Raw genomic sequence first — 27,615 nt, forward strand, 5'->3', positions numbered from 1 at the left:
TTGAAGCTATACCATGTATTTGTAAATAAAGCAACTTGACAGAACAAGATTACAAAGTACGAAATGAGCCCTTTCAGAAAGTTTTAACTACAAGAGAAGTCAATGTTCAGTCCATTTTATAAAGTTCTAAACAAATATCACTGAGGAATAGGACTATTTCCATAAAACATATTTTTAATGCTTTTTTAAAAAGCTTGGACCATATACAACAATTTCAGATGAAAAATTCCACACACACACATTGGTTTGGTTACAGCTTCAGGGGTCAGTGCAGCACAGTGCAAGTTTCATTCACAGATAAAAAGATATATGAAGTAGGTACAAGTACATTCTCAAAATACAGGATGTGATCTAACTCTCAGAAACCCTTTCCCCACCACCAAAAGGTGCTGAAAAGCAAAACCTATGGAAACAAAGGGGAAAGTACACAAGGAGAAGGTCTCTTTAATAAGACAAGTTAACAATTGACAGAAATAAGACCTTCTTTTGAGAAAGAAGAAACAACTGGATAAGGAAGAAGATTGTTAGTCACTGAAAGGTATGTGCAAGGGAGGTTTGTACTTTGATTCCACAGAAAAACTGAAACTATGAAGTCTCCACTCCTGAAATATAAATACCAAGAGGTACATAAAGTAAGCACTATTAACTCAAAGTGCCTTCTCAGAACAGCCCATTTTCCCTGCTGCAGGGTCACCACTCCCTCATCTTTCAAGGCAAAAGTATATGCAACTATTTATTTCCACTAGTCTTCCAATACATACAATCTGGCAATTTTACAGAATCTTCCTGGTCCCAAGTCTGCATCAGAGTGTTTTTCCCCTTTGTGTATTTATTTCCAAGCAGAACAAATACTCCTCAGTGCTTCTAAAGAAAGCCTTATTTTTAGAAATTTTCTAAGCTAAAAATACTGATGCAGCTTTCACCTGAAGCAACGTCTTGCAAAGTATGAATGCAGAGTGCCTCTCTATAGATGCTAAGTGCATCTTCAGCTACCAGAAATCTCATGGAGGGATATGGCTCTGAGTACTCTGCCAATTTTTATAAAAAAATATGACTGACACTTTCAGCATACAGAATTGGAGACTAGTGCAGCATGCAGCATTGATTGTTTATTCAATAAATATTTAATCCAATTATTGCCAACCAAGGCAAACAGTGCAGAAATTGTCATATAGAGATACAAAAGTTTAACACTTTTTTTGTATAAAGTCAGTTGCTATTCATACAGCTATTTCAAAGAGGTTTTTCTGCTTCAAAATTGAGGTTATCCTTATAAAAATACAGAAACATACATTTGGGGGTTTAACATGTCTTTGCAAGTGTAATTTTTGCATTTATATGGGAACATGACACTTCTGTATTCAAGAAATTAAAATGAACACTATGATTGAGACATTTTCTGCACTGACAATTTCATGACAGTCCTTAAATACATCTTTCTTGGTCCTAGGTATACATTTAAAATGAAGTAACTTGCATCTCACATTTATCCTGAGGTCAGCTGTGTAAAAAGGAAAGTTTTGTAAGGATACTTGCAGGCTTCTTCTTCAGAATACGAGGTTATTTTTAAACAAGCCAATAAAACTCCTGGGGGGAAGAAAAAACCCAATACTCTCACCAGTGTTTTAAGAAAAGAATTTGTGACATTTTTGGGAATTACTTCCAAAAATATGTAGGCTAGCACACCCAAATGCTGTATCACCCAATGAAAATTTCAGTATGCATTTGCCAAATTTGAAACTTAGAAACTGCTCTGAAAAGAAAGTATATAAATCCCCATGAAGAATCTCCCTAAGCTTCCCATCTCAAGATCCCAACCCACAACACAGCTTCTGCAAGGAGAAAGCTGCACAGGTGAGGATGTGCCATTTGGGTCTCCAACAACCACCATGGGGTGCAGTTATGACCTTGTCAAAGCTCCACTTTGAACACAGCAGTTATTTTTAATAGCACCAACAATCTCTCAGATACCAGCATTTAGGCAAATACAGACATAAAATAGGTTTGTTTCTTCCTGAATCAGCACAATTGGTACAAGGCACTGCTTGGCATAGGAAGTCATAAGTAACAGCAGAACAAGAGCTTCCAAGTTCTGTGACATTTAGGTTTGTACATTGGATGACCTTGTAATTAATTATATACCATGGCTAGAAAAATAAAATAGTCTACAGGATTAACAAAAACACCACCATTTCATGTGTGCTCACAGTTTTCCTCCCTAGGTCTGAAAAAACCCCACATAACATACCAATGTGAAACATTAGAAAGTATGGGTTGTTAAATTAAGAAAGTACGTTTCATCCTCCAATCTTCCACGAAAGTCTAACCTAGACACAACTCACGTAAATGAAGTTGGAAAATATTCTGATAACATTTGCACCAGTCTATCCCTGCAGAGGAGAAAAAGAACTCAACTATTGTCTAGAGAATTCATAGATTGAGGCACATTGCAGTTGAAGATATTCAGGCATATTTCATGGCTAGAACATGATTTCTCTGAGGAACCTCACTACAGACTTCCCCAAAAGCAGCTCCATATGGTTTGAAACACAACTCGCAACACACGGAAAAAAGGTCTGGTCCTTAATCGCTACTGTCTTCATCCTCATCATCATCAGACACATCATTTAGAGATGACTTAGGCGACTGGCTGTAGGAGTCTGACCTAGCGGACTGACAAGCAGTCATCTCCCCCGTGGAAAGAAGGTCGTAGCAGAAGTCGCAGATCCTCACTGGCTTGGACGACTGGCTGGGGAGCAGGAACCTCTTTTCCGAGCAGGGCCCGCAGACGACGAAGCCGCACTTGCGGCAGTGGTGGCGGCGGTTGACGGGCGTGAACTTGGCCTTCTGGCAGCGCATGCACACGGCGGCTTCCGAGTCCGGGACCCACACAGCTGCGTGTTCATTGCTGGGGGTCTTCCCGCTTTTGGAAAGCAAATCAGACACACACTTATTTATGTGGTTCATCCACTCCGACTTCTCTGTGGCGGTGGCAGCATAAACCGCAAAAGACTTTGTGGGTGTCTTGATAAGCCACCCGTTCCGCAAGTCTCCCTCATCCTGGATGGAATCAATGGTGACGTTTTCCAGTGGGATTATGTGCTGTTTATTGTATTTCTTCTTCTGGATGACAATGTTACCATAAACAAGAATGTCATTGAACAGGAAGAACTGCCTTGCTTTGGGCTTCTTCCTACACAGTTTTGTTAGGACTCCCTCTCCAATCAGAACACGGCCAGGAATAGTCAGGGGCTGCCCAGCTGCTCCAAAGCAGTTTTCAACTATACTTATTCTTCTAGTATTTGCCTCACTGTTTGCCAAGCGATCCACCATCTTTCACAAGTATCCTAAAATAAGAAAAAAAAGTTTGTTATTAGAACAGGACTGATTCAACAGCAAGCAGCCTTCCTCAAGGAAGGTACCAACCCCGCATTTCTTAAAATACCTAACAGGACCTGCTGGCTGAGAGGCATTGACTTGGGCTAGATTTAAATAAGTATTAACACCTAAGAATTTTTAGCAACCGATTAGTCTTTTTTCCAAAAGCAAAAATGTTCTGTGCAGCTGACAGCTATCTTTATCACACAGAGAGCACCTACAGCACTGCATTTGAGTGCCTCCGGCAACAACTAGTTCCTCTCTAGTAAAGGCTACTCCATCCTGGTTTAATGCTCATATTTCCCTGTATATCCTCCTGCACCTACTCCAGATAGCAACAGGAAGTTTCATCCATCATTTCAAATTCTAATGCTACAAAAACATCAACTTAACTGAGCAGCCTGGAGACCCACATTAGTTTTAACACAACAAACAAATTATATAATTGCTGTTCACATAGGAAACCACACTCCCTGAGCTAGCTCACTACTGCTCTTTTTTTCCAGTATGTAAACCTCAAATCATGGGCCAAAGCCATGAATCTACCTGCTGGAAACATTTTTTACAGGCCACAGCTTGCACCCTCCACTACATCTGCTTTCATGGCAAACTCTTGAGCCAGGAACAGGCAGTGAGTCACGGCTGGTGGCTCACCACCTGCTTGCTGCTGCCTTCATTTTGCAGGAGTCCCACAGTCCCTCCCTCCTCACCTACACAAACCACATCTGCATCCATCACATTCAGGTGACCTACACAGAGGACAAGCCACACAGCTCACAACTGCTCCTGAGAAAAACTAAGTGACCCGCACCACACAAAGTTTATAAGACTACTTTCTATTTCAGGAAGTGCTAATGAACTGTATGCTCCAATTACAGATTAAAACCCCACCTTGTTGTTCCCCAAATAGCAAATAAGGAGGTTTTTTTTTTGTGCAAGATAGCTAAGGCATCCAACAGGGAACTAAAATTAAGAAGTCACTACAGTGATTCATACCTTGGCAAACCACTCTAAAGCCTCTTTTGCCCTAGAGTTTCCCAGGGAGAAGTCTGGCAAAGGCAAATCCTGCCAGTCTGATCCAGATCTGCTCCCTTCAAACCCCTTGTGAGTACAGCCATGAACCTGAACTGTTGTGCTTGATGGAGCAGACAGACATCTGGCAGAGGCAAGTATTATGGACAAACTTTTTCTCAGCACACAGAAGACATCGGTTGCCCCAGGTCTCACTCAGGGCTGATGCTTACAACACCCTTTGCTAAAGCCACAGCTTTGAACAGCAAGAAAAGCAGAGCAGCAAATACTCCAGTGCCTTCTACCTGTGCTTTGTGACATGATCCCAGGTTGGGAAATCCTCTACATTACTTACTTTTTCTTTAATCTGCACTGCCTGCCATCAATACAGCATCAGCCTATAGCCAGAGGAAACTGAGCTGAAACAAGGCTCAGACTTGATGCTGCTCAGACTCCATCGCTCTGCTATAACCTGATCCAGGAAATCTTCCTCCTATGAATCAAAGCACAGATACTTCCTTACAACATAGGGATGAAACCTCTCATCAAGCCTCATCTAAATAAGTATGTTACCTGTGATTACACACATCCACATGCCCAATGTTAAGTATTATTATTGTAAGTTACTGCTTTGAAAGTGTAATTATTTTCACACTAAAGTAGTTTGATAAATGAGCTTGTACAGATATAATTACCTTTTTTAAGCTCTGCACACATTACATTTTATCAAAGTTTGACACTCAAGATAGAAGAGCCTCCAAAAGTTATTTTTCAGCACTGCTTTTGAATTTTCTTTACATGCCCCACAGCATTGGTTACAATACATGAGTATTGTATTAACTAGTTTTATGGTTAGGAGAACTACAAAGCCACCAAATTCAAAACAATTTTGATCTGCAGAAGGTGAAGATAAAATACAAACTGCCAAGTAAAAAGTAGTAAGAAGGGAATGGAAAAGAAAGTAGGAGCTTTTTTATGTGTACTTGCTGTTGTCCTAGACTCCAAAATCAAATTCAGGTGCCTGACTGCTAAATCCAGGATCTGGAACGACAGTTAATTGCCATTAACTGCCAAATAACTATTCCCATTTAACAACATATGGGAAATAAACAAGCATCCAAACTGAACCAACAGCCCGTCAAACTTAAAAAGCAAGGCCTCAGTCACAGGGTCAGTCTAAAGTTATTTAGTAATCCAATGCTCTACATGAAATGGGAAAGTCAGTCATCAGAATGCAAAGGGGACAGCCCAGAAAATACATTTTTCTGCAGGTACAAATCAATATGCACTACTTATGAACTTATACTTTTACACAAATTATCTACAAATTACAGTGAGTTAAATGCTTTTGGCAGTTCACAGGAGGAACACTACTCCCACCTCACCCCCACAGACACAACCACATCGATGGGTTTCAGTGAAGTCACAGCCACCTGTAGGAAGCAATCACCGCTCCACAGCTCCAACTCAGCCACTGCACTCCCTGCCAATAAACTGCAAACTCAGCTCAAGGCCACTGCAAAAGCTTTCAAAATACAAGTCACTGGGAGATGAAAACAAAGGAAGAAAAAGCTAAAGGTTTTAATTAACTGTTCCCTAGGACAACTTAAGAGAAAACAGCTCTGACCAGGATCATTTAATAATCATCATGGCTTGAAACCAAGACAGAAGACTCTAGAACTTGTGCTGAAGATTGTATTTTGAGGTGTCTGTGAAAATAATCACTAACTGCACCTTAAGCAAGAATCCTGGGGAAGTTAAGGACTATTGAGTCCTTAGATAAATCACATCTCTTCTAGATTGAAACTTTTTTTTTAAATGGATAACATTCCCACCTGCCAGCCTCAAGGCCGTAAATGCCAGACTGCTGCCACCAATTCCATCTTTCCAAGGCATTAATTGTATTTTCCCACACTAACAGATTGAACTTTTTAGAATAAGCACTCAGATACTTTTCTCATGAGTTTTTAAAGAAGTGAAAATTAAAAATCCATCTGAAATCCTATGCACACTATTGCTCATACACCTTCACTAGCCTTTTCTGAGAAAGGAAGTCAGTTCAGAAATGGACAGGAAACTACCCAAAATACATCCTGATTACAAATAATCATAAAACATGACAAAAATAGACCAGAAATACAGTAGAAGACATCCCTAACCAACAGGAGCCAAAGTTATGAGAAGTGCACCTCTTCCTCTCATGAGCACACTGACCAGGAGATTTAAATTAAAATATTGTCTGGACACACAAAGGAACTTTTAACCCCAAGATGTCACAGTCCAAAAGCAAAGTTGTCAATTACCAGTCTTTAAAAACTACAATCTTGCATTAAAGCATACTCAGATCTATTGTAAAAGATTGCAGATCATCATACCCTGGAACTGGGTGGCAATATCCTCCTCTCTTCCAGCTAAACTTTATTCTAAAGTTTCTACAGATGGCCACCATGAGAAGTAGATACTGGATTACTGCCCTGAAGATGCAGGATCCCAAGACCTGATCAAACAAAGCAATTCCTGATTGATGGCAAATTGCTGAAAACATGCCCCAATCCTTCCCCAAGCAAGTAAGGAATAAATCAGAACTACAGGCTTTGAAATAAAGGTTAGAAAGCTCCACTTAAGGGGAGAGTGTCTTAATACAGAGTCTCAGTTTATGTGTGCTGTGAAATCAAAAACCTCAGACTATTATTCAGGCTTGTGTCATATGTGACAAATTTCACACCTCTGGCATACAAACTCCTAAAAATCCTGAGACCCTCATGCAAAGGAGACTCCATTTGTGATGGACTGATGGTCCTCAAAGACATCAGATTCACTGCCCTATTGAGATGCAGTATAATACCAGCTGCTAGTCAAAACATTACACACCCCCACAACAAACCAAAAGAACACAAATACATCGCTTTGTAAGAAAAGTAGCTACAAAGAGCTACTTTATAAGCAGGGTTTAGCAGCCTTTCCAAAAACAAATCTCAACTCTCAAAATGCTGCAGTACTTTCAGTTTCTCCCTCTCACACACACACTCTTAGTACCTTTCATGATGAAAATGCTGGGCCAAAGGCTTTCATTTCCATGGCATATTTCAAGGTGACAAAATATTTAATGACACAGCCCCAACTCTTCTACAATAAAAAGAACCATTTTTGACACTTAGGTTATTTCCACTTTTATTCACAAGAAGCTTCTAGAGAAATAACAATTCTCTTATCAATATACCAAGATCTTCTTGGTTCCCCTGTTTTAGTCCAGTTTTACACTTGTAGCCTGTTGGTGAAAACAACCATCTTCAATGTGATCAAACATAGACACCATTGAAATTTTTGAAGAACTAACAAGTTATCCACATACCGAAAACACAATCCATGTTGAGGAAGTCAGGCACTTACTACAGTTATTAACATTCCAAAGTACTGCAGCAGGAAAATAATTCTATTAGGGTTGCTATGCAGTGACAAGTCACTTTCCACATAATTTTTTCTTTCTGCCACTGTATCCGGGAGACCAAACCAGTGATCTCCCAGGACTCAACACTTCTACAGGTCTTACTTAAAATAGAATGTTTATTTAATATGCTAGCTCTGCTTGTGATAGTGGCCAGACTAAACTGCACAGAATTGCTGTAGCTGAGGACAGACATAAGGAGTCAAGTAAAAAGAATGCAACCCTGACTGACATAGTTACACCCAAGTCAATACTGACAAAAAACTTTTCTACTGCTACATTAGCACTGTAGCAGTTAGCATTGGCACCATAAGCAGAACCACGAATAACAAAGGTGCTGGAGGGGAGAAATGAGACTTAAAAAGCTGTAATGCAGTGATGCAGACAGCTCAGCACAAAAACATTTCCTCACCCTTGATCAGTGCATACTACCATCACAACCAGCACTTCCTTCAGGCTGCAGGACAGGCACAAAGGGTGTGCAGGAGAGGGGGACACAACACAAATTCCCAAGTTTCTTCAGCAAAACAGCTGAACTGGCAGTGTTCCACTACTTCTAGCTTGGGCAAGAACAAATCAAGTCCAGTGTACAGCCCCTGCTAACAAATGTTAATGAATAAGCATTTAACTTTTGTATTATTTTTCTTCAACATTCCTTCAAGGGAGAAAAATAGTACTGGCCTTGTTATAACTGTCAGTTCATCTATCATTATCTTTGCAATTAGCTATTAGGCTGTTAACTGCATTTAACACATTGCATTAATACACAAACCAGGCAGTCTGCATTTCTCAGAGCCATGGTATCAGGACACAAGCAGTTTATCCATTCCTATGGATATTCATAGTTAAGGTGACAGCTTTAAAGAAAAGAAAGCTGCTGCAAAAAGCACAAGAGCTCAGAACTAATCACAAAGAGGCCCATCCAGTCCTAGACCTGCAGCAGGATGACCACACCACCAGAATGGACAAAGTGAGATACTGGTGCACTGAAGTAAATGTAGGGAACAGAAGAGTCAGAAATGGAAAAGTACAAAACGGAATAAAGACAGAAAAGGCAGAAACAGCAGATCTAAATCAAAGCACTTTATACCTTACCACACAAATAAACTTCTAAATAATTATCCAGTTGTCATAGAGAGCCCTTGTTTTCACACCTGCACATACAATGCCAGCAACTACACTACACCTCATGCATTCAAATTAACCAATTTTCCTTCTTATCTAAAGGCATCATACATAAAAGTTCATAAAAGTTTCTAGTTAGAGTCACTTAATAGCAAGCAAAAGTTACAGGTTTTATCATGCTTGACTTCAAGGTTCTAAATAAAACAGAAATTTCAAACGAATTTATTTAGCTTCATTATGCTTAAAATTAAACAAATTAAACATATATTAAAAGTACAAAAGATCAAAACAAAGTTTTTTGCAAGACAGAAACAAGTAAATTGTAAGCCAAAGACAGACAAGAATTATCTGCAGACCAGATATCTATTGTGCATTAAATGACTGGTTTGTAAGATGACTCATTATTTGGATCCAGAGGAAAATATCACACTCTTACTAAAAGGAGTTCATCAGGCATTTAGTAACGTGGGAGTTTTTTAGTAACAGGTTTAAAATAATTGCTATATATTATATTATCACAGATTTATACAGTTTTCCTCTTGCACTTTACCTGTGCAAAGTAGACAGGCTAATTTGAATTACAGTTGCATAAACACCAGCAATTAAGTTACATAGCACCCTAATACATCACTCACTTAAAGCTCTGTCTGAAACAGTAATATCACTACATTTCATGGACAAACTTCCAGCTATAAAGGCATCTCAGTACTCTAATACAGTATGTTATCCTCTATCAGTATTATATACATTGTTCTTAGGAGAAACATTTTACATTTTGCACTACTGCCAAGTAAAACACAAGTGTAAGTTCCTGAAGTGCAACCTGTTTAAGGAATTAATGCTCTGAGAATAGTTTTAGTGTGGAAAATTGCTGAACTAAAAACATGCACTGCAGATCTGATCCAAGTGAGAAGACAAATCAGCACGTTTTAAACTTTACTTCAGCCTCACTAGTTACACCTCCTACCCTGCATCCTTCAGTACATCCAGAGAAGGATGATACTGATGCTTATCCTGGTTGGCAAAATTACATTTTCTATGGACTTAGATCTCATCAGTTGTAATCAGAATCCAAGCATTCATGCACAAGCCATCTTGATGGTTCTTGACAGGTAGTCCCAATAACAATAGCTGGATTAAACATAATACAGAAAGAGGCATTTAATTAAACTTTATAGTTCAGCATGTAAAATAAAATAAAATACTGCAGAAAATTAAGTGTTAAGTATCAAACCTATTTTTAATCTATTAGTATTTTGTTCAATTGTCTGCAGTTACTTAAATACATTGGTAACAATTAACTGATAGCTTTTTTAGTGTTAATTATATATTTGCATTATTCACCAGCTGCTGTTTATTAAATAGTAAAAACACCAATTTGAGCATAAAGTTAAGTGAAATTTAAAAAATTTCACCCACAATAATATTATGTTGATAGGAGATACGGATAGGACAAATGTTTTCTAAAGATCTTTATCACTGCTAAAAGCTGACATGACAGCAACAACTAAATGCTGTCCTGTGCTGGAGCTAGCTGGATGCTATTTAAAACATGAGACAACAACTGTCACTTAAAGAAATACAGCCTTCTAACAAGCAGTTCTCTTAATGATTCCCTTCAAAAAAATATTCCCCAAACTGCTGTACTTAACAAATTGTCTTGCTATCCCTATCATAACCAGCTGGTAAGGATATATTATCAGGGTTATCCTCTATATCAGATGTATCAAGTACAACAAAAAGCTTCATCCCAAAAGAAGAGCCAAGATATTAACCAAGGTAGAGATAATAGCAGGAAATGAGGCAATGAGATCTCTCTGAACTTCAGCATAGTCTTTATCCAGATAATCACTTCTGACTAACCTGGTTAATGTCTGCAGTGTTCAGAAAGGTACAGATAGTAAGACAGAAACTTTGGCTTGATTTACAGACAAAAAAAAAAGCCCAAACAACTTTTCCTTATGGCAATGTAAGCTGTTGAATCTTCAAACCATTTCCCACACCCTTAATAAATATTTAATAAAGTCAGAAAAGCTGCAAGATAAAATACTAGAAAAGATGATGGCAACATCAAGGCTGCTTCAGATTCCAGATGCAAAGATGTTTGCAACATTTTCATCTGAACGCTATAAACCAACAGTGTAAGCAGCAGAGGCACGCTGGCAGGAAAGAGGGTGTTACTGTAGACCTCTCCCAAGTCTTATTTTATAGAAAATCCTAAAAACCATATGAATGCATTTTTTTCTTCCCCCCCACCCCATGAAGACACATCTTCCTGCATTGTGCAAGCCTGTGGAGCAATGGCTCCAGTGAGGGGAAAAACAGATTAGCTAACTCACCCTTTTACTGGTACATCCAGTATGACCCAGCACTCTTAACCCTTCATTTGTCTCAACCTTTAGCCAATGCTGTGGCATCAACCACAGAAACCATGCTGGAAATATGTTAACAACAATCACATTACTTCATGCTGTGCAGCCTTTGAATACACTGCCTTGACAAAATTTTAGAAACCCTCAAATTATTTCTGAACCCAGCATATAGTCATGTCCAACTACATCATGAAGTCATGAAAGTAAATCCATGCACTTGTCTGGCTGGATTTCATCATAAACCTTCAATTACTATAATGAAATATATGATAGTTCATACAAACTATAATGAATTGTTTTGTTTTTGACTCTTACACGTGACTGTCAGATGTCAAATCCCACTAAAATTCTTCTTGAAAGTACAGTGTAGAAATTACTGTTTTAACTGGCTGACATATTATAGTTTGGTAATTCTTTCTATAAATTACAATAATTTTTGTATAACCTAATTTCTACCTTACAAGCAAGGACTGCTCTTTTACTTTGTTTGACCAGTTGTGTAATAATTGCTCATATAATGTAAATAATTCTAAGTGCACAACAATAACAACAAAAAAACCTCACTTTATTATCAAACCTGCATGGCAAGTGCATTACTTTTCAAGTTTGCATTATCCACATGAGTTAGGAATTCCTGAGTAAGATTGCCTAGAAAGGCCAATTCTATCTTCAGTCTAGGTAGATCTTTCAAGATGTATAACCTTATATTCCCTACCCCACACAGAAGTTCATTTGGGTACAGAAAGCTATTTTTAGCAAAAGACTATTTATTTTGCCAAGCAGCATATGTATTAGCACAGCAAGAGCAGAGCAATGCTGTTTTGCTATCCAGGCTACTCTGCTAAACAATTACCACACTCCCTGAGTGCCTGTATGCAGACAAAACCATCTAAGTTCTGCACATTAGCTGCTCACAAGGTTTGGTATTTAACACCATAAACCTCAGCTGGAAATAAAACACCAACTTAACCTGCTTGTAAACAGAAAGGCCAACTCCCACATCCAGAAGGGTTATAATGCTAAGTAATGACAGAGGAGACACAAAGAAAATAAAGGCATGCAGAAGAGGGCGGTCCCACCAGACATGTCTGGCCTGTTTTAAACCTGCCCTGCATGAAGGATGAGAGGAGCCACCTTGGCCATAAGGCCACGCGCAGGAACGGCAGCACCCTTGCTCCAAGCAAGAAACATGTGGCACCCATCAAAGAGACAGAGAAATCCAGAATTGCTCAGTTCAAAGCTGCCCCCACTATCTTATCCTATTTGGAGAAAACATGAAAGATGGAAATGCAAGCAGTACTAAAGGGTTTGTACCACAGGGAAATAAATTATCAGGATGCCTCAATGCACTCCTATACCAATTGGAAAGGGTTGTATTTCCTTTCTGGCCCCTGCTGCACTGAAGTCATCCCTGAATGCCTCTTAGGGGAGAAGATACCTCACTGCAGGAGTGCAGGAGGAACATTCTTGTAAGAAGTCCAACTTTTTAACGAAGTCAGCTGCTTATTACCACTGTCAGGCTTCTATTTACAATAAACCATAGTAGCTGGTACTGTTTTTGTCTTCTGGCATGATAGAGACAGAGCTGCTGCTGCTGGGAAGAAACACATAATTCTCCATCCCCCACCTGGCAGTCAGGGGTTGGAGCAAACAGAGCAACTACCTACACTTACTTCTGTGTCCTTACTCATCTGTCAAGCTGAGCATTTGCCAAGCACCTACACAGGCTTTGGGTAGCACTTCAGGAGCTGAGGTGCTGCCACATTTAGATGTGGAAATTCTTAACACTGTTCAAGATGTGAAAGAGGAGGTTGCCAGCATGAGTGTGTGGAATGGCTAGAATTAAAGGAATTACTAAAAAAGCAACCAAACAAAAAAACATACCAAAAAACCCCCCACAGCACATAGCCAAAATCCCTGAAAGCTTGGATTCTGCAGAGATGAACAAAAAGGCAGGCCTGATCCACCATGAATAGTGCTCAACTTTGAAAAACTCATCTCTCAAAGCACAGAAAGCAAAGGCAACTATAGGCACAGCAAATACTTGCAGCTGTCAGCATATTAAAACAGGGATAAGTAAAAAGGCGGATATTTTGTATATCCAAAAATCATGCATTCATAAGCTACAGAACACAAGTGTGCCCTTTAAAATTAATTAACAACTGACAAAAAAAAGCCCTTTATTCAAACCAAATTTTTGTTGTCATAGGAAAACACCTTAGTATTTTGGCTTGCCATTTGCATGTATTTAGGAGCACTATCAGTGGTTTAGCTTAACTTCTGGTGCTAGCAAACTGCATCTTGCATCTTAACTAAAGCACTGGGGACATACACCAGAGCACAGTTTCAAAATCAATTTCCACAGATCTTAAGTCCAAAAAAGCTCAAGTTCCTTCTGAAGCTTTCCACAATTCTGAGAAGATAAAAGACATCAGAAGAACACAGACAACAGATCTACACCTTCAAAATGTGCCTGAAGCAGCTCCAGGAGACACAAACCCCATCTGCTCAGTCAGTGCCTAAAAGATCACTCGACCGGGCAGCAATACCAAACACTGGGATGCATTTTTCTGTTTACAGTTTAATGTTTCCCTACTTCCACCGTTCAGCTGTTTGGAGGGTGTCTCCCAGCAAAGCCTGCTCTCCAGTTTGGCAGCAGGGACTCGCCCCTCCCTTGCAGGCCTGGCCCGGCGCCGGCCGCGCCCCTCCCATCCCGTACACTGCTTTATGAGCACCCCTCAGCAGCGCCGGGCCACGCTTCGGGACAGCTGGGCTAGCAATTACCTGACAGATACACACACTTAACACTAAATGGATATTGCATGAGAGACAGGAAAAATAAAACAACAAAACAAAATCAGTCAAAAGGACCCGGCCAATTTCTGAGCAAGCTAGATCCTGCTTCAGCTTTGTCAACCCAGCATGACAAAGAGAACCCACTGCATCAACATTTTAAATTTAGAAAAGACCTATTTAAATTCTTTTGAGGAGGGGACACAGCATCATTAGTATAGAAAAACACAGCTCCAGATGCAGCTGTTCTACAAGAGCTATTGCCAAATCCATCTTGCATGCAATTTTCCAAAACCAGATTGGCTGTGTGGTTTGTTGTTATTATGGATTATTACAGCACACATGGAGGCAACTTGTAAATGGCTACCCAGACCATCTCAGTCAATGAGAAAAAGAGGATTTGGTTTCCAGTGACTGAAATAAATTCTATTTTTCAGCATGCTTCTTGCAGCAACTTTAACTGACAAGTACAGAACATTTACAGAAAGATCTCTATGCATCTGCAAGACACAAGTACACATTAAAAACAGCACCTCCTGGATCTCAGGGCACCTGCTTGTTTTAGCACTTGAGAACTACCAGAACAGCTACACGTTCCAAAGAGCTTCATCAAGTTCATAGAATTCATTTTTCTTTTTTTCTTTCCACAAATGCAAACCTGTGACACACCAGCCTGTTCACTGGCTCGTGTACTTTTATTATGCACAGTTACTTAAACAAGACAGCGTTTAAAAAAAAAAGCCTTCTAAGTTTTCTTCGGTTCACTTCTATTAGCATTATGAGAGAAGTTACTGACTTCACTTACAGTCTAACAAGGACTAGAGAACAGGTAATAATTCACAGCATGAACAAACTAGAGAGTTACCAAGCAGTCAGAGCCTGATGAGAGTCATTAATTTTCTACAAAGTACTACAACACAAAAGGACTTTCACTTTTAGCAAACTGTGTTCAAAAAGAAAGCAAAGTGTTCCCATGGAGTCTCACAATTTACAAGCACAGCAACATAACATCATTACTATTTCATTTTTATTTTATCAGTTTTTTTCACCTGCTGTGTTCTTTGAATCCTGGAAAAGAAGCTGTACACCAAAGAGGTTTCTTTTACCAGCTCAGTAATTTTAAGCATTTCCACAAAACTAAACAAGACACAAACCAAGTAACAACACTCAACCTTCTTCTCTGAGCAGCTGCAATCACCTCAACTTTCTCCTACTCCTGACCCACCTAATCTAAGACAATTCTACTTCAAGATGTAACCCTAATAATATATTATCTGTAGAAATACTTTCAGGAGGCCAGGCAGCTGGATCACTACCCAATAGGATCAGACAAAACACTGCTGAAACACATTTTCAACATTATAGTAGGAAAAGCAGAGTTCTTTCAAATCCTTCACTCCTTAATCAAAAAAACTCCAATAACTTCTACCACTAGTTCACCAGCAAGAGTGGACTAAGGACAAGTATGACTGGTTGCAGGGAATCCTTTTTCTACTATTTAAAACCACTTCAAGAAGTTGCCCAAATTGGTACCAAAACTGGCTCATCCCCCAATAACCATGAGCAGGGCTGGCACCGGGAGATCCCAGAGGCACAGGAAGCCAAAATAGCTTAGGGCTTGGAATCAAACCACATGTGATTTTCAGGAAGCTTGACAACACTGAAGTGCTGCAATCACGGACCTGTCACTGCTGATCCCCAGCAATATTTAAAATATATTTATCCAGCACTATTTAAAAGCACACAAGCCAACATGCCAAGGGTTGAATTCTCTTTCTGAGCGAGGTACATAAAACCTTTCTTACATCAAATGCTACCTGGTGACACAGACAAATGGTGAAAACTGGCATCTGACAGCTATTAAAAAAAGCCAGAAGGAAAACTATAACAATGATACCATAAATAAAACTTGTCAATCTTCAATGTAGCCAGCCTTCCAAACATAACCTGTGTGTTAAAAGAGCACTTCACTTGCCTCGATGCTGTTAACCTGGATCAGAGAGAGGATGAAGGGGGAACTAATCACTGTCACACACAGCTTTCAGAACAGAAGTACACTGAATATCACTCTCAGAAGTTTCACATTACCAAGTATTGACAGCTAAGGCAGGAGAAATTTAAAGCAGAAGGAGAAGGGTGAAAACAAGGAGTTATTTCCTGAAAGAACTCCTTAATCGCAGCAGTTTACTGTAGGTGATGGCCTTCCTAGGAAATGCATTCACTGGCCCTTTTCCCTTTCACTGCCTGTCAGATGTGTTTGATTTATTTTAGTTACAGGGAAAGCAACTGGAGTACAGACTAGCTAGAGGACAATTGGAAAACAGCACAGAGGTTTGCACTGAAGCTACTCTGCACAAGGAAGATGCTGACGACCTGAACGGCTGCATGTACGATAGACTGCTAATTTGGTTAGCAAATTATGGGTACACTTTAGAAATGCAGATGTTAAAGAACATGCTGTAACTTTTACTTTATCAGAAGGCATACTAAGTACTTAAAAGCAAAACAGTTACCTCTAGATGATATGCTGGAGGCACAAAAAGCATTTTAAGAAAAGTAAAGCTGCTGATATAAAGATCATATTTATCACTATTTAGCATCCCCCTGTGCCTGTTTGAATCAGTAAAATTTCTCAAGAGATTGCCTCTCAACACAGTAGCTAACTGCTTGCATGTCCTCTTATTACATTCACCCACATTCTTACAACCCCCATTACAATGGGTCAGAGGGCAGGGTGATGCAGCAAGAACATTCCTGAATTTGAAACCCTTAACTTTCAACTGTTTGGGTTTTTTTCTTCTTCTACAGTCTGACAAATACCAAAATCCTGCTACATTACACATACAGTATGCTTAACACTGTTTTACCGTAAAATAAAAGGATGCAAAGAGAAAAAATAGAAAGTCACTCCCACTTCATTTTTAAAATCCTTAAATTATTTAGAATCACTAATAAGCTAAAAAAACACAACCAAAGAAAAAAAAAATCGAAACATGATTATGTCCAAAGGAGCAGTACTCTTACCTATTATGTAACTAAAGTTAACATGTGTGCATTTTTGACTGTGTAGCATTGAAGTGGCAGGATGAAAGACATACAGTACTCTTCTGTTCAATAAAACTCTGCACAATACTATCTTAATAAAAGGAGAATCACTCTCAATCAAGCCACTTCTCATGTGTACAGCATTTATTTCAACCAGAGTAATCTTGCAGCCCTGAATTTGCAGGACTTGCTAACATCATCATATCTTACAGTCCAGGACAACAATAAAATTATCTTTAGTAAACAAATTCTACCATGCCTATCTATAGAGTAGTTTTTCACCTCCCTCAATTATAAAAACCAGTCCTCCAATGAATCATGAAGACAAAAGTTATCCCACAACAGCAAACTTGGCACTTGCTGCATTAGGGAGGAAGTTTTAAATACACGCTTCTATTTCAGAAATCCGTATGTGCCTGCATGTATTCTCTTTTGGAACAATCTTCAGATGATGATACTTTCATCCAAACACTAAGTGAATTAATGAAAGTAGGAATATATTATATATATAAGCATGATCTATAAGCAAAAAAAAAAAAAAATTAAATGGAAAAGTAAGCTTGAATATTAACAGGCCTTGAAAGAAGTCACAACCATACCTTTACAATTTGAGGCTGAAAAGAATAAGGTTTCATTTTCTAATACAAAATCAAGATTATAAATTCCTTACCTACCATCATCTAAGAATCATATCAGTTGTTAACACTGGGATTTCCATTTTTGACATCATCCATTAATAAGTGCACTTTAAGAACAAAACCAGGCATGCTATTTGTTTGCTAGGACACCACTTCCACATTTTATCTAACTTTCAGAAAATCAGATCTGCAAGTACTAAAAAATTAAACTTTGCCTTATCTATGTGCCATGCCTTGACCCTAAGGTTTCACTTAAACACCTCTGGCCCTCTTTGGTGAAGACAAGCCACTATAAATGCTGTAAGTGTATGAAACCAGTGTTTTACTCTGCCATATTTGCTCTCATGGGGCTTCTGGCTCTGTCATATCATGCCTCACCTGAAACTGCAGTTGCATATCTTTACTGCTCTGAAACTGTCCTGCATCCACTAACCACAACAGCGAAACTTAAAAGCCAATATATCTTTTGAATATAGCAAACATTTTGCCAATGATAATTTTTGTAAACTAAAGGGCTTTAGGATATGGATAGATCCTTCTGTCACTCTGGGCACATGTCTAATTACTACAGTTAAAAGCTCAGCCCTAGATTTAAGGGAAACAGAACAAAGCTCTAGCTAAAAAATTATTTCACCACTGCATCTCATGAAAACTTGCTTTTAGGTGAAAAGATGCTACTCTCTTTCTACAGAATACAACAGAGGAAACCGAACCAGCTTCTCCAGCCAAAAATTTCTACACACCAGTTTTCTTTTAGCATTTAAGAGACTTCCTCTATGTGAGCTTCTATGCAGAGCAAAACTCAGGCACACCAAACAGCCGATCTGCATTCAGAAGCAAGAATTTGGGACTCAGGCACGCAGCACTTCACTTTCACTGCTGTTTTCAACAAAATCGGTGGCGCTAAAACTCTTGGGAAAGTACTATTTAGAAACTGAGCTGATATAAAAGACATTTAGCAACACTGGGATTCCTATTACCCACTGGGATTAGTCAACAGTATTTAGATTAGAGGCTAAAAGCAAGAGCACTGCCTTCTGAGCTAAAGAACCGATTCCACCCTGCATGCTGATGACTGCACACAAAGCAATTAATCTGCAGGATCTCAGCACCGATTACCCTGCTGTCTTTAAATACTTCCCTTCTTTCAGACAGGCATCCCTAAAATAATTCAATATACAAGTATCAGAACTTAAGATCTGAATATTTAAGTTCTCCTTATTTCAGGAGAGAAAGAGGAATTTGCAGTCTCAGGTCTGAAACGGATTCCTGTGTTGTGGGTCTGGTTTTAGAGTCACTCTGCCAACTGTATTAACCTCATCTGACCTTATGCTGTTAGGCACATCGAAGCTTCAGATATAGCATCAACCCTTTCAGCAACACTTAGCACAGCCTGAATTAGAACTTAATGATGCTTCTGAAACCAATCGCATCAATTCAGCCAAAAGACAATCCTTGATGTCTGGTTAAGGATATAAAAGGTCCTTTTGGTTATCAACAAGCATTGTACTGACGCTTCACGTCAAAACCCGAGTCAGAGCTATTTCCCTTAGTAGGGACAAAGCCGGTGCCAGGACGTGCTGCTCAGCAGACTCACCCACCGCTTTCTTGCCATAATGAGCAGTTTTGCCATTTATAAACATCGGTGCCTCTGAACATAAGTATTTCGAATGAGGCGAGAGGAAAAACACGCGGCTGTCTTTTCTCGAGCTACTTTCGGAAAACAGCTTATGAGCCATACGTATCTCTGGCACATCAGTTACATTCCCCTCAAACTAGGCGAATTTCATTAATTAAAAAAAAAAAAAAAAAAAAAAAAAAAAAAAAAAGGCACCTTATGCTCGCAGCAGCACGAGTCGCGGTTCCGCTGGCGTTTTACCACAGCGCCAACACTTTTCAGGCGACTCGCTCCGAGAACGACCCGGAGTTTCACCGGGCGGGAGAAGGGTCGGGGGAGCGCGGCCCCGCCGCCCGCCGGGCAGGAAGCGCCCGCCCGCCCCGTCCCGTCCCGCGGAGTCACGAGTCCACGAGTGTCGGGCACTTACGTAACGCCGCGGGGCCGCCGCCGTTGTTGTTGTTGTTTCTCCCCTTTCCCGACGAACTCGTTTCCGAGAACCCCCCAATTCCCTCAGAGCCGCGGGACAAGCCAGCGCCCGCCGCCGCCGCTTCCTTCCCCAGCTCCTGCCCGCCCCGCCGCCTTCCTCCCTCCCTCTCTGCCGGCGGGACGCAGCGCTGCCCCAGCCCCGCGGCGGGACAGCGGAGCCCAGCGCCGCCTCCCGCCGGGGAGCTCCTTCCCCCGCAGGCAGCCCCCGGCTCCCAACATGGCCGCGGGAGAGCGGCCGGAGTCCCGGCGGAGAAGGGCTCCGCGAGGAAAGTTTCCCTCTCGCTCCTCGGCCGCCCCTGAGCCGAAGCGAGCTGACCCCCGGCCGCCCGGAACGCGGCCGGACAGCGCTGCTCACCCGGTACGCCCCGCTCCGGCCGCCGCCTGCCCCGCTCGCCGCACGGCCGCGGTCATACACCCCGCGCCGGGGGACGGGCTCCGGGACACCGCCCGGCGGGGCGGGGCCGCCGCCATCTTGGGCGGGAGGGAGCGGCGCCTCAGCCGCGGGCTGCGCCGAGAGCCGCCCTCAGCGGGGCCGGGCCGACGGCCATCCCGGCCCGCGAGTGGCACCTCGTGGGAGAGGGATGCTCCGGGCACGGGACCTGCCTCGTGGGCTGTTTTAAAGAGACAGAGTGTTTCCATTCTTTGCGGACGATCGCGAGTTTGTGCTCCCGCCTGTGGCTCTTAAGTGTGCTCGCCCAGAGGTAATTGAGTTTTTAACCGCCTCTCTCTACGCGGCACATGGAAGGGAATAAGTAGCATGTTTCAGTCTGGTCAGCCTGGAGAAGCTATGGCAGGTCTGCTAGAAGGGTTCCCACCAGAACCACTCTCAACACAAGGAGCCCCTTCCATCTCCATCAGATTTTTTTGTGTGTACATATCGAGCCACCCAGAGCTCGATCCAGTATTTTCCAAATCTGATCCTCTAGGATTTCCAGCCGTAGGTGGATGCTGTCAGAGGGGAAGGGTGGCTGGGAAGGTTTTGAAGAGCTGTGGAGCAAGGGGGGTAAGAGGGTACAGCACCTTTAACTTCTATGTTGTTGCTCTGATACCAAAGTCTGAACTGGAAAATGACCCAGTGGGCTGCTTTTTCTTTTCTTTTATTCATTATTCAAATTTCACATTATTGAGCAATAATGTGGTTCGCTTTTCTGGGGATTAAAAATAGGGGCTTTCCAGTAGTAATCATGAACCTGCTGAGCTTTCTGACTTTCAACAGTTTTTTATCCCAGCTCAGACACAGATAGGCAAGAGCCAAATCACTGAGGTGGGTTTCTCCTGCTGTGGAAGAGAGACACAGGGAAGGGAGCAGGACATGAAGGTCTCAGCACCCTACAGCATGACAGTCTGGTCTTCCACTTCTCCCAAAAATCCATCCAGTGTGTCAGCCTGAGCCAGCATGTAATATTCTTAAAGCACTGATTTATATAAGGTGTGGGACAAGCTGTTTAACATGAGTTTTTTGGAAACAGGTGTTTTTGGCTGTTTAAAACACAAATCTGAGAGCGTGTGCAGCAGGGTGTATTTGGCAGGTGCTTCATGTGTAAAGAATTCGGGCACAGCTAATATTTAAACTGGCCACAAGTGTCTTCATTTTGTGAGTCCCAGCTGGAGAGAGATCTTCACACCAGGGGATCTTTTATGTATGGGCTGGGCTGGGCTGGGCTGGTTCTTGTGAACCAAAAAGATCCCTTCTGTAGATTTAACTTGTCCTCTAAGTTATTTTTCTTGGCATCAGAAGCAGCTTCATGGTTAACCAAATTTTCTTCGGTGCTTACAAATAATTTTATAACACCCAGTCAAGTTAAGATGCAGCAGAAAGGCAAAGTAAAGCAGTCCTAGTGTTTCTGCCTGTGTGTCTGTGTTTTAATTCTCCTCATTAAGTGCAAACTGATTAGTTAGAAACAACTAACATTGTTTTCTGAGAGGTTTGCAAAGTGTAACTTACTGCAGTGGGATGCTTTTTCTACCATACGTAGTAATGGAAAATCAGCACAAGACCTTAACTCTGGTTAAGAGAAGAATTACTAACCTGTTGTCTGAGGAAGGCTGGGAATTAAAAGTGACTTAATGTTATCATGCAAAGCAACTTTAGTGCTATGAAAGCCTGCCATAATTTTTTTCTCTTATTTTCCTATATCTTCAGAAATTTTTTTCCTACTGAATGGGATTTTTTTACTCTATTCAGCAAGAGGAGAAAATAAACCTGAAAATGGTCTGTTTGCAAATCCTCAAACACTTGTTCCTAAGTCTATTAAAAAAAGTAAACATTTGACCTAATTTTTAAGTACTGTTGAAAAACTTGGCTAAATGCCAGAGATGTTTACTATATTGAAATGTCATACTGATCATGTGTGCCAGTTTCAATGGGGTTTTTGTATTTATCTCTCTTTGCTCTTACATGTCAGCTTTGTATCTTAGTACTGCAGAAGCAATCTTGCAAAAAACTGGCTGTACAGAGAAGATAGAAGGCAAAGGATTGGAGATCATGGGGTGTTCTACTGGGAAAAGTAGATACTAATTTATTTTACTATTTCACATAGAGTGATTATTTATTTGTAATTTTAATTTAGTTGAGAAAAACTTCTTCTTCCAAAGCATAGTGTAGTCTAAAGTGATATTTATTTTTGCTTTCTAATTATAATCTTACTGACAGTTATGCAAGAGCTGTGCTTTAAGGGTGGAGGAAATATCTTCTTCAGAAAATATGAAGTAACAGTGATATGCTGCAACACAATATCTATATTGTATCTTGTACTGTGCTTCCTGAATTTCCTTATGATTTTTTACACAGCTGTTTCAGGGCTTGCATTTTCACTTCAAGTCTTCACAGGGATCACATGAAAATTGAAGCAAATCTGTCTGGTGTCGAGCCAATGCAAATAGTGGTTTCAGTAAGGATTTGTACTTCATCATGTCAGTGAGACATCTGCACTATTTATGAAAGCTTCCAGTAATGGGCTCTCCACAACTCCCTTGGCTTACAGGTTTCTCTCAAGCAATTTGGAAATTGCTGTAAACCTTTCCTTTGTGTTGACATCGAATTTCTAATGGAACCTTATTGAGGCTGCAGCTTTCTTTAACATATAAAAATTCTCCAAAATTTTCAGCACTGTTTAATGGGGGGAGGGTGGGGGGGAAGTAGCAGTAGTATAAAGTAGCTTTATAAAAACCAGCATATGTGTAGGTTCAGATAGTTACTGTGAGGAGAGATTATCTTTTAAAGGTGTCTTGCCTTTAAAAGCTGGAGTGGGAGATTTTTTCCTTTAGAGTTCCACATACAATGAATTACCTACTGGTAGTCAACTGTAGTTTGCTTCATGGAAGTCCACTTGTCTCTCCCAGAAGCTCTGTTTTTTTTCAAATGCTCAAGCATCAGTTTTACAATTGACAGAACCTGCAACCAGAATCTTGGAATGTTTTGTTGTGCTTGGGCTAAAATAGGAATCTGTCCACTTGCACAGCTGAGTTCTGTGTTACAAAATTAAATTATTAGGGATTTAATAATTAACATTCTATATTCTTGGTCAGCAAAATTCAGTCATCTTATATGGAAATGGGACTTTAAATGCTTTGCTTTCAGTAACTTTAAAAAAGTATTACAAATGATGAAAATTGTTTGAAAAAAAATCTTTATGTGTTTTGCTTCTTTATTAAATGAAATACATTTTGAAGTAGCAGCATCTTGGCTTTTCTCACTGATGGAAATGCAGAAATGCAGAATACCTTCCCAGCTTTAGATTACTTCTTCTGTATCTCCTGCAAAGGGAGACCCAAAAACTTAAAGCTATTTAAGGGGCAATTAAATGCTTTACTCTCAAATCTTACCTTTTGTGAAAACGAGACTGAATATGCATAACTGGTGATTATCCTGATCTCAGCTTCTGCACTGGAAGTTTATTTGGCTCCACTGTGTTGTAACCACCCCTACTGGTTTGTCAGAGTTTTGGATGTGTTCTTCTGGGATGTTACTATCTTTTCTCAATGTTTTGTACATACACATTATCCTCTTTACTCATTTAATTTTCTGCCTTGTTGAATTGTGTGGGAACACTTTTGACTTTTCTCACACTTTAGCTTTTACTGTTGTCTTATCCATGAAGTGTTTTGCTGAGGAGAGTAGAGCTGTGTGTTTTACACATGGTGTTGTAACAGACACTTTTCCATTATGATTTTTTCTTCTGTGGTTTTTTTTAATTGCGGAGGTTTCCTATTCTATGGTACCCCAGGGACTGGAAAGACACTGGTAGCTTGTGCACTTGCTAATTAATGTAGCCAGGGTGATGGGGGAGTAATATTTTTTATGAGAAATGGTGTCAAATGCCTGAGTGAATGGGTAGGAGAATATGAATGACAGTTTTGTTTAATATTTGAGCAGGTAAGATTGAAATGTGCTACATGTTCTGTCTGAGTTGTAACTAATTTTCTGTGGTTGAGAAGAAATTATTTTGTATGTTTTGTCAGGTCCTTCCACTGAAATGGGACTGTCAGTGTTTCCTTTTCCAGTGGGGTTTTGGGGGGCTGGAAATCTTGGGATGTATTGGAAAATATTAATAATGCTAACAAGAAAATTTTTCAAAGCACCATCATTCCCCTCAAAAACCCCAAACTAGCCAGTTCAGTGCTCTTGTAATCATAACGTTTTTCATGTATTTTCTCTTTCAAATAGTGCTGTTTTCCTGATGCCAGTGTTCCTGTGTTTTCTTTGTAGGCCTACCAGATGCAACCTTCAATTATTTTCCTGGATGAGATTGATGCTCTTGCTCCCATATGTGCCAGTGAACAAGGCCAGGTTCATAGGTAGGACATGTCTTGTATCTTGTGTAGGAGGTGCTTGATATTTGTGAAAAGAAGATTGCAACTTATTTAACTTGATGTGACACCTTCATTTATCTGAAAAATAGTAATTCAGTGCTAGTGAATTTCAGATGATTTTAAATGAGAAAACAATTCAATAAACTTGAAATCAGCCCAAGGTCTGTGTTATCTGTATATAATGTCTTAAAATGAGTCTTTTACAAATCAGCATCTCATCATTAAAAGCTTGTCCTTTTTGAGGGATCAGTGGAGACGGTTATGTGGAACTGAAGAAAATTTACTAAACCAGTGAATGAAAATTGTATTTTTCTGTTAGCTCTGTTGTAGGAACACTTCTGGCACTAATGGATGGCTTCACTGGCAGGAAGGTTGTGGTAATCAGAGCCATCAGCAGACTGGAACCTGTACATCCTGCTTTACAAAGACCTGGACACTTTGTGCGAGAATTCCACTTCAACTTGCCAAACAAAGAGGTCAGAACTTCAACTCAGCCTTAGTGCTTATGAGGCAAAGTCCATCTTTATAACAAATCCCTGTAGTAAGCCAGCATTGCAGAGCAGTGCAAGTCTCCATCAGCAATGTCCAGCTTGGACACCAGAGAGCTGTCTGGAGACTGCATTTACTGTGGAGGCCAGACCTGGTACTGGATATGTCTGAAGATGACCTCAACAGGTAGTTAATTCTCTGATAATTTTTGGTTTCACTTTGACCAGTGTGGAAATGGGATGCTGCCAGACACCAAAATGTTTAAAAAAGAATGTGTTCCTGAATTCATTATAATTAATTATGGCTATAGCATCTTGAAGGCAAAAAAAATGGTGTGCACACAAGGATTTCTTTTTTGGTAACAAAAGCTTTGATCAAGGCTGGTGCTAGAGCAAATTAAGTGTGTTGGGATCTAATGTTCTTACTTGTACTTATTAACTTGGACTTGGACTAAGGTGTAAAGCACACTGCACAGGTGCAAGGCTTGGGAACATTCTAGCTCATTTGCAACAGCTAAGCAAAAAATAGGTATGTAGCAAGCAAAAAGTTTTGGAATGGGAATGGTGTGTGGGGGACAGTGTGCAAAACTGGAAACCTGGTTTTGTGTTTTTTCTCTGGCTATCACTAATACTTTTTACCACTTTTTGAAAAAAAATATAAAAGGCTTCTTGGATTGAAGGCTAGTAGAAATGCACTAAACAGCACATTTAACACAAACATTTGTCCCCAGTTTTTATTTGCTTCCAGGAACAAAAGATGAGGTGCCATGAAACAGATCTAATACATGATTCCCTACTGTGGAAGACTTCTAAAAATCTGCCATAATTAATCAGGAAATACTTCAAAGAAAGTCTTGCAAAGATCAGAGATAAGTGACATTTGACATTTTCTGGATAAGTGACAGTAATTTGAGTTATACATGCTCTTCTTGGTAGTAACTAGCAATTTGAAAGGGAGTGCAAGGACTGTTTTCTAGCTAGAACTGGCAGAAAAACAAATTTATTGAACTGAGACTGTCACCATTTTTTTTTTCATTTTGCTAAATTGCAGAGAATTTGATGAAAAAATCTAAGTTTTCAGATAAGGTTTTTACAAATTTTTCCTCATGATCATTAGATCTAACGCTTAAGAAAACTCACTTTTGATGGAAGATGCACATGCCTTTTATTTCACTGCAACTCATAGCAAGTGTTTAATCTAACAAGTTGAGAATTATTAACTTTCCTACTTGAAGACACAAAGAGTGTATCAATAACAGACCTTTAAAGATAAGGAAAGTATTTGTGTTGGGGTGAGGGCTTTGGCGGGAGGCAATTGTGTTTTTATAAGAGAAAACTTAAGGCAAACTAAAATACAACCATTTTGTTTTCAGGCAAGAAAAGGGATTTTCAAAAGTCACACATGACACTGGACCCTGAAGCAATTGGACAACTTTCTTGAAGAGCTGGCTGTGCTGTAAATAACTGTGTTGGTGAAATACGTGGTTAACAAAAACTTTCAAGGAAGAGAAAGCCCCAAACACCAAACATTGCCACATTTAAATAACACCCATGGAGGAGCACCACCATTGCAGTGGTTGCAATGCCTTGGTTTTGGGTCCATTCTTTCTTGCATGCTCAAACTCTTTGCAGAAATCAGAAGCAATTTAATTGTCCCACACTCCTCAGTGCCTCGTGCTGCACACTCTATTCCTGCAGCAATGCCACATAGGACTTCCTGCCAAGCCCCATCTTTGTGTCTCCCAGGAGCTTACCTGCAAATTTTCTTCAACTACTGGATTTCTCATTCCCACAATATCTTCCATAAAGATCTGCACTCAACGCAGCTTTCCCACAATAGCACTCTGTGTCTCCTGGAACTCAGCACCTGCTCCAGGGGGCAAACCTGGAGTAACAAGGTGACCTCAACGCATCAGGGTGACCTCAACGCCAGGGAGCCCAACAGCCCTGGAATCCCATGCTGCATTCCAACCTACTGCCATCCCCCCATATACACACCCCTTTGGGGACCATACCCTGGCAAGCTCACCCCAGCACCCTGTGCCTGCTGAGACAGCATCCCTGAGGCCCCACTCAACCAGCACTGCTCCACCACCGTGTCCCTGCCTTAATCAGTAGATGCTGGACTGATGCCAGAGGGCTGTGTGTTCCCTGGGTGTCCCCATGCACTGGCTATGTGTCCCTTGGTGTCGAGTCCAGTCAGAACACACCCACGGGTGTGTTCTTGATGGGTTTGTGTGTCCTATGGATCTGCATGTCCAAAACTAGCACACATCTCCAGGGATGGAAGGACTTATGAATGGCAAATTAAGTAAATTTTTAATCCTCTGTCATTCTGTAATGTGACGAGATTTCACCTGTTGGTCATCTTTCTCTTTGCTTTTCTTCCCTTTTTTCCCCATGT

At 40.4% G+C, this 27,615-nt stretch overlaps 2 protein-coding genes across 4 annotated transcripts; one reads left to right on the forward strand and one right to left on the reverse strand.

Moving 5' to 3' along the window:
- PLEKHF2 (pleckstrin homology and FYVE domain containing 2) lies at nucleotides 1-20,351 on the reverse strand. 3 transcript variants are annotated; one of them, XM_056483764.1, is made up of 2 exons: nucleotides 20,267-20,351; nucleotides 1-3,347 (listed from the first exon to the last, which is right to left on the reverse strand). In XM_056483764.1, exon 2 carries the CDS (start codon nucleotides 3,331-3,333, stop codon nucleotides 2,584-2,586), a length of 750 nt encoding a protein of 249 aa, XP_056339739.1. In that variant the 5' UTR covers nucleotides 3,334-3,347; nucleotides 20,267-20,351; the 3' UTR covers nucleotides 1-2,583. The 3 variants fall into 3 exon arrangements, with proteins under 3 accessions (XP_056339739.1, XP_056339741.1, XP_056339740.1); XM_056483766.1 differs by lacking the exon at nucleotides 20,267-20,351 and adding an exon at nucleotides 19,853-20,046; XM_056483765.1 differs by lacking the exon at nucleotides 20,267-20,351 and adding an exon at nucleotides 19,642-19,983.
- LOC130250346 (alpha-protein kinase 3-like) lies at nucleotides 19,478-26,559 on the forward strand. The gene is made up of 5 exons (XM_056485911.1): nucleotides 19,478-19,548; nucleotides 19,708-19,852; nucleotides 20,257-20,612; nucleotides 24,620-24,708; nucleotides 25,043-26,559. Exons 1-5 carry the CDS (start codon nucleotides 19,478-19,480, stop codon nucleotides 25,051-25,053), a joined length of 672 nt encoding a protein of 223 aa, XP_056341886.1. The 3' UTR covers nucleotides 25,054-26,559.
- The last annotated feature ends 1,056 nt before the right edge of the window (nucleotides 26,560-27,615 follow it).

Source organism: Oenanthe melanoleuca, chromosome 2, assembly GCF_029582105.1.
Source record: "Oenanthe melanoleuca isolate GR-GAL-2019-014 chromosome 2, OMel1.0, whole genome shotgun sequence".
Taxonomy (NCBI): domain Eukaryota; kingdom Metazoa; phylum Chordata; class Aves; order Passeriformes; family Muscicapidae; genus Oenanthe; species Oenanthe melanoleuca.

Excerpts from the sequence above, each read along its gene's own strand:
- PLEKHF2 (XM_056483764.1), bottom strand. The coding sequence starts at position 3,333 with ATGGTGGATCGCTTGGCAAACAGTGAGGCAAATACTAGAAGAATAAGT.
- LOC130250346 (XM_056485911.1), top strand. The coding sequence starts at position 19,478 with ATGAGGCGAGAGGAAAAACACGCGGCTGTCTTTTCTCGAGCTACTTTC. Across the intron at positions 19,549-19,707 it reads AAACAGCTTATGAGCCATAC|GCGACTCGCTCCGAGAACGA; the intron begins GTATCTCTGGCA and ends AACACTTTTCAG. Across the intron at positions 19,853-20,256 it reads CACGAGTGTCGGGCACTTAC|CGCTGCTCACCCGGTACGCC; the intron begins GTAACGCCGCGG and ends GCGGCCGGACAG.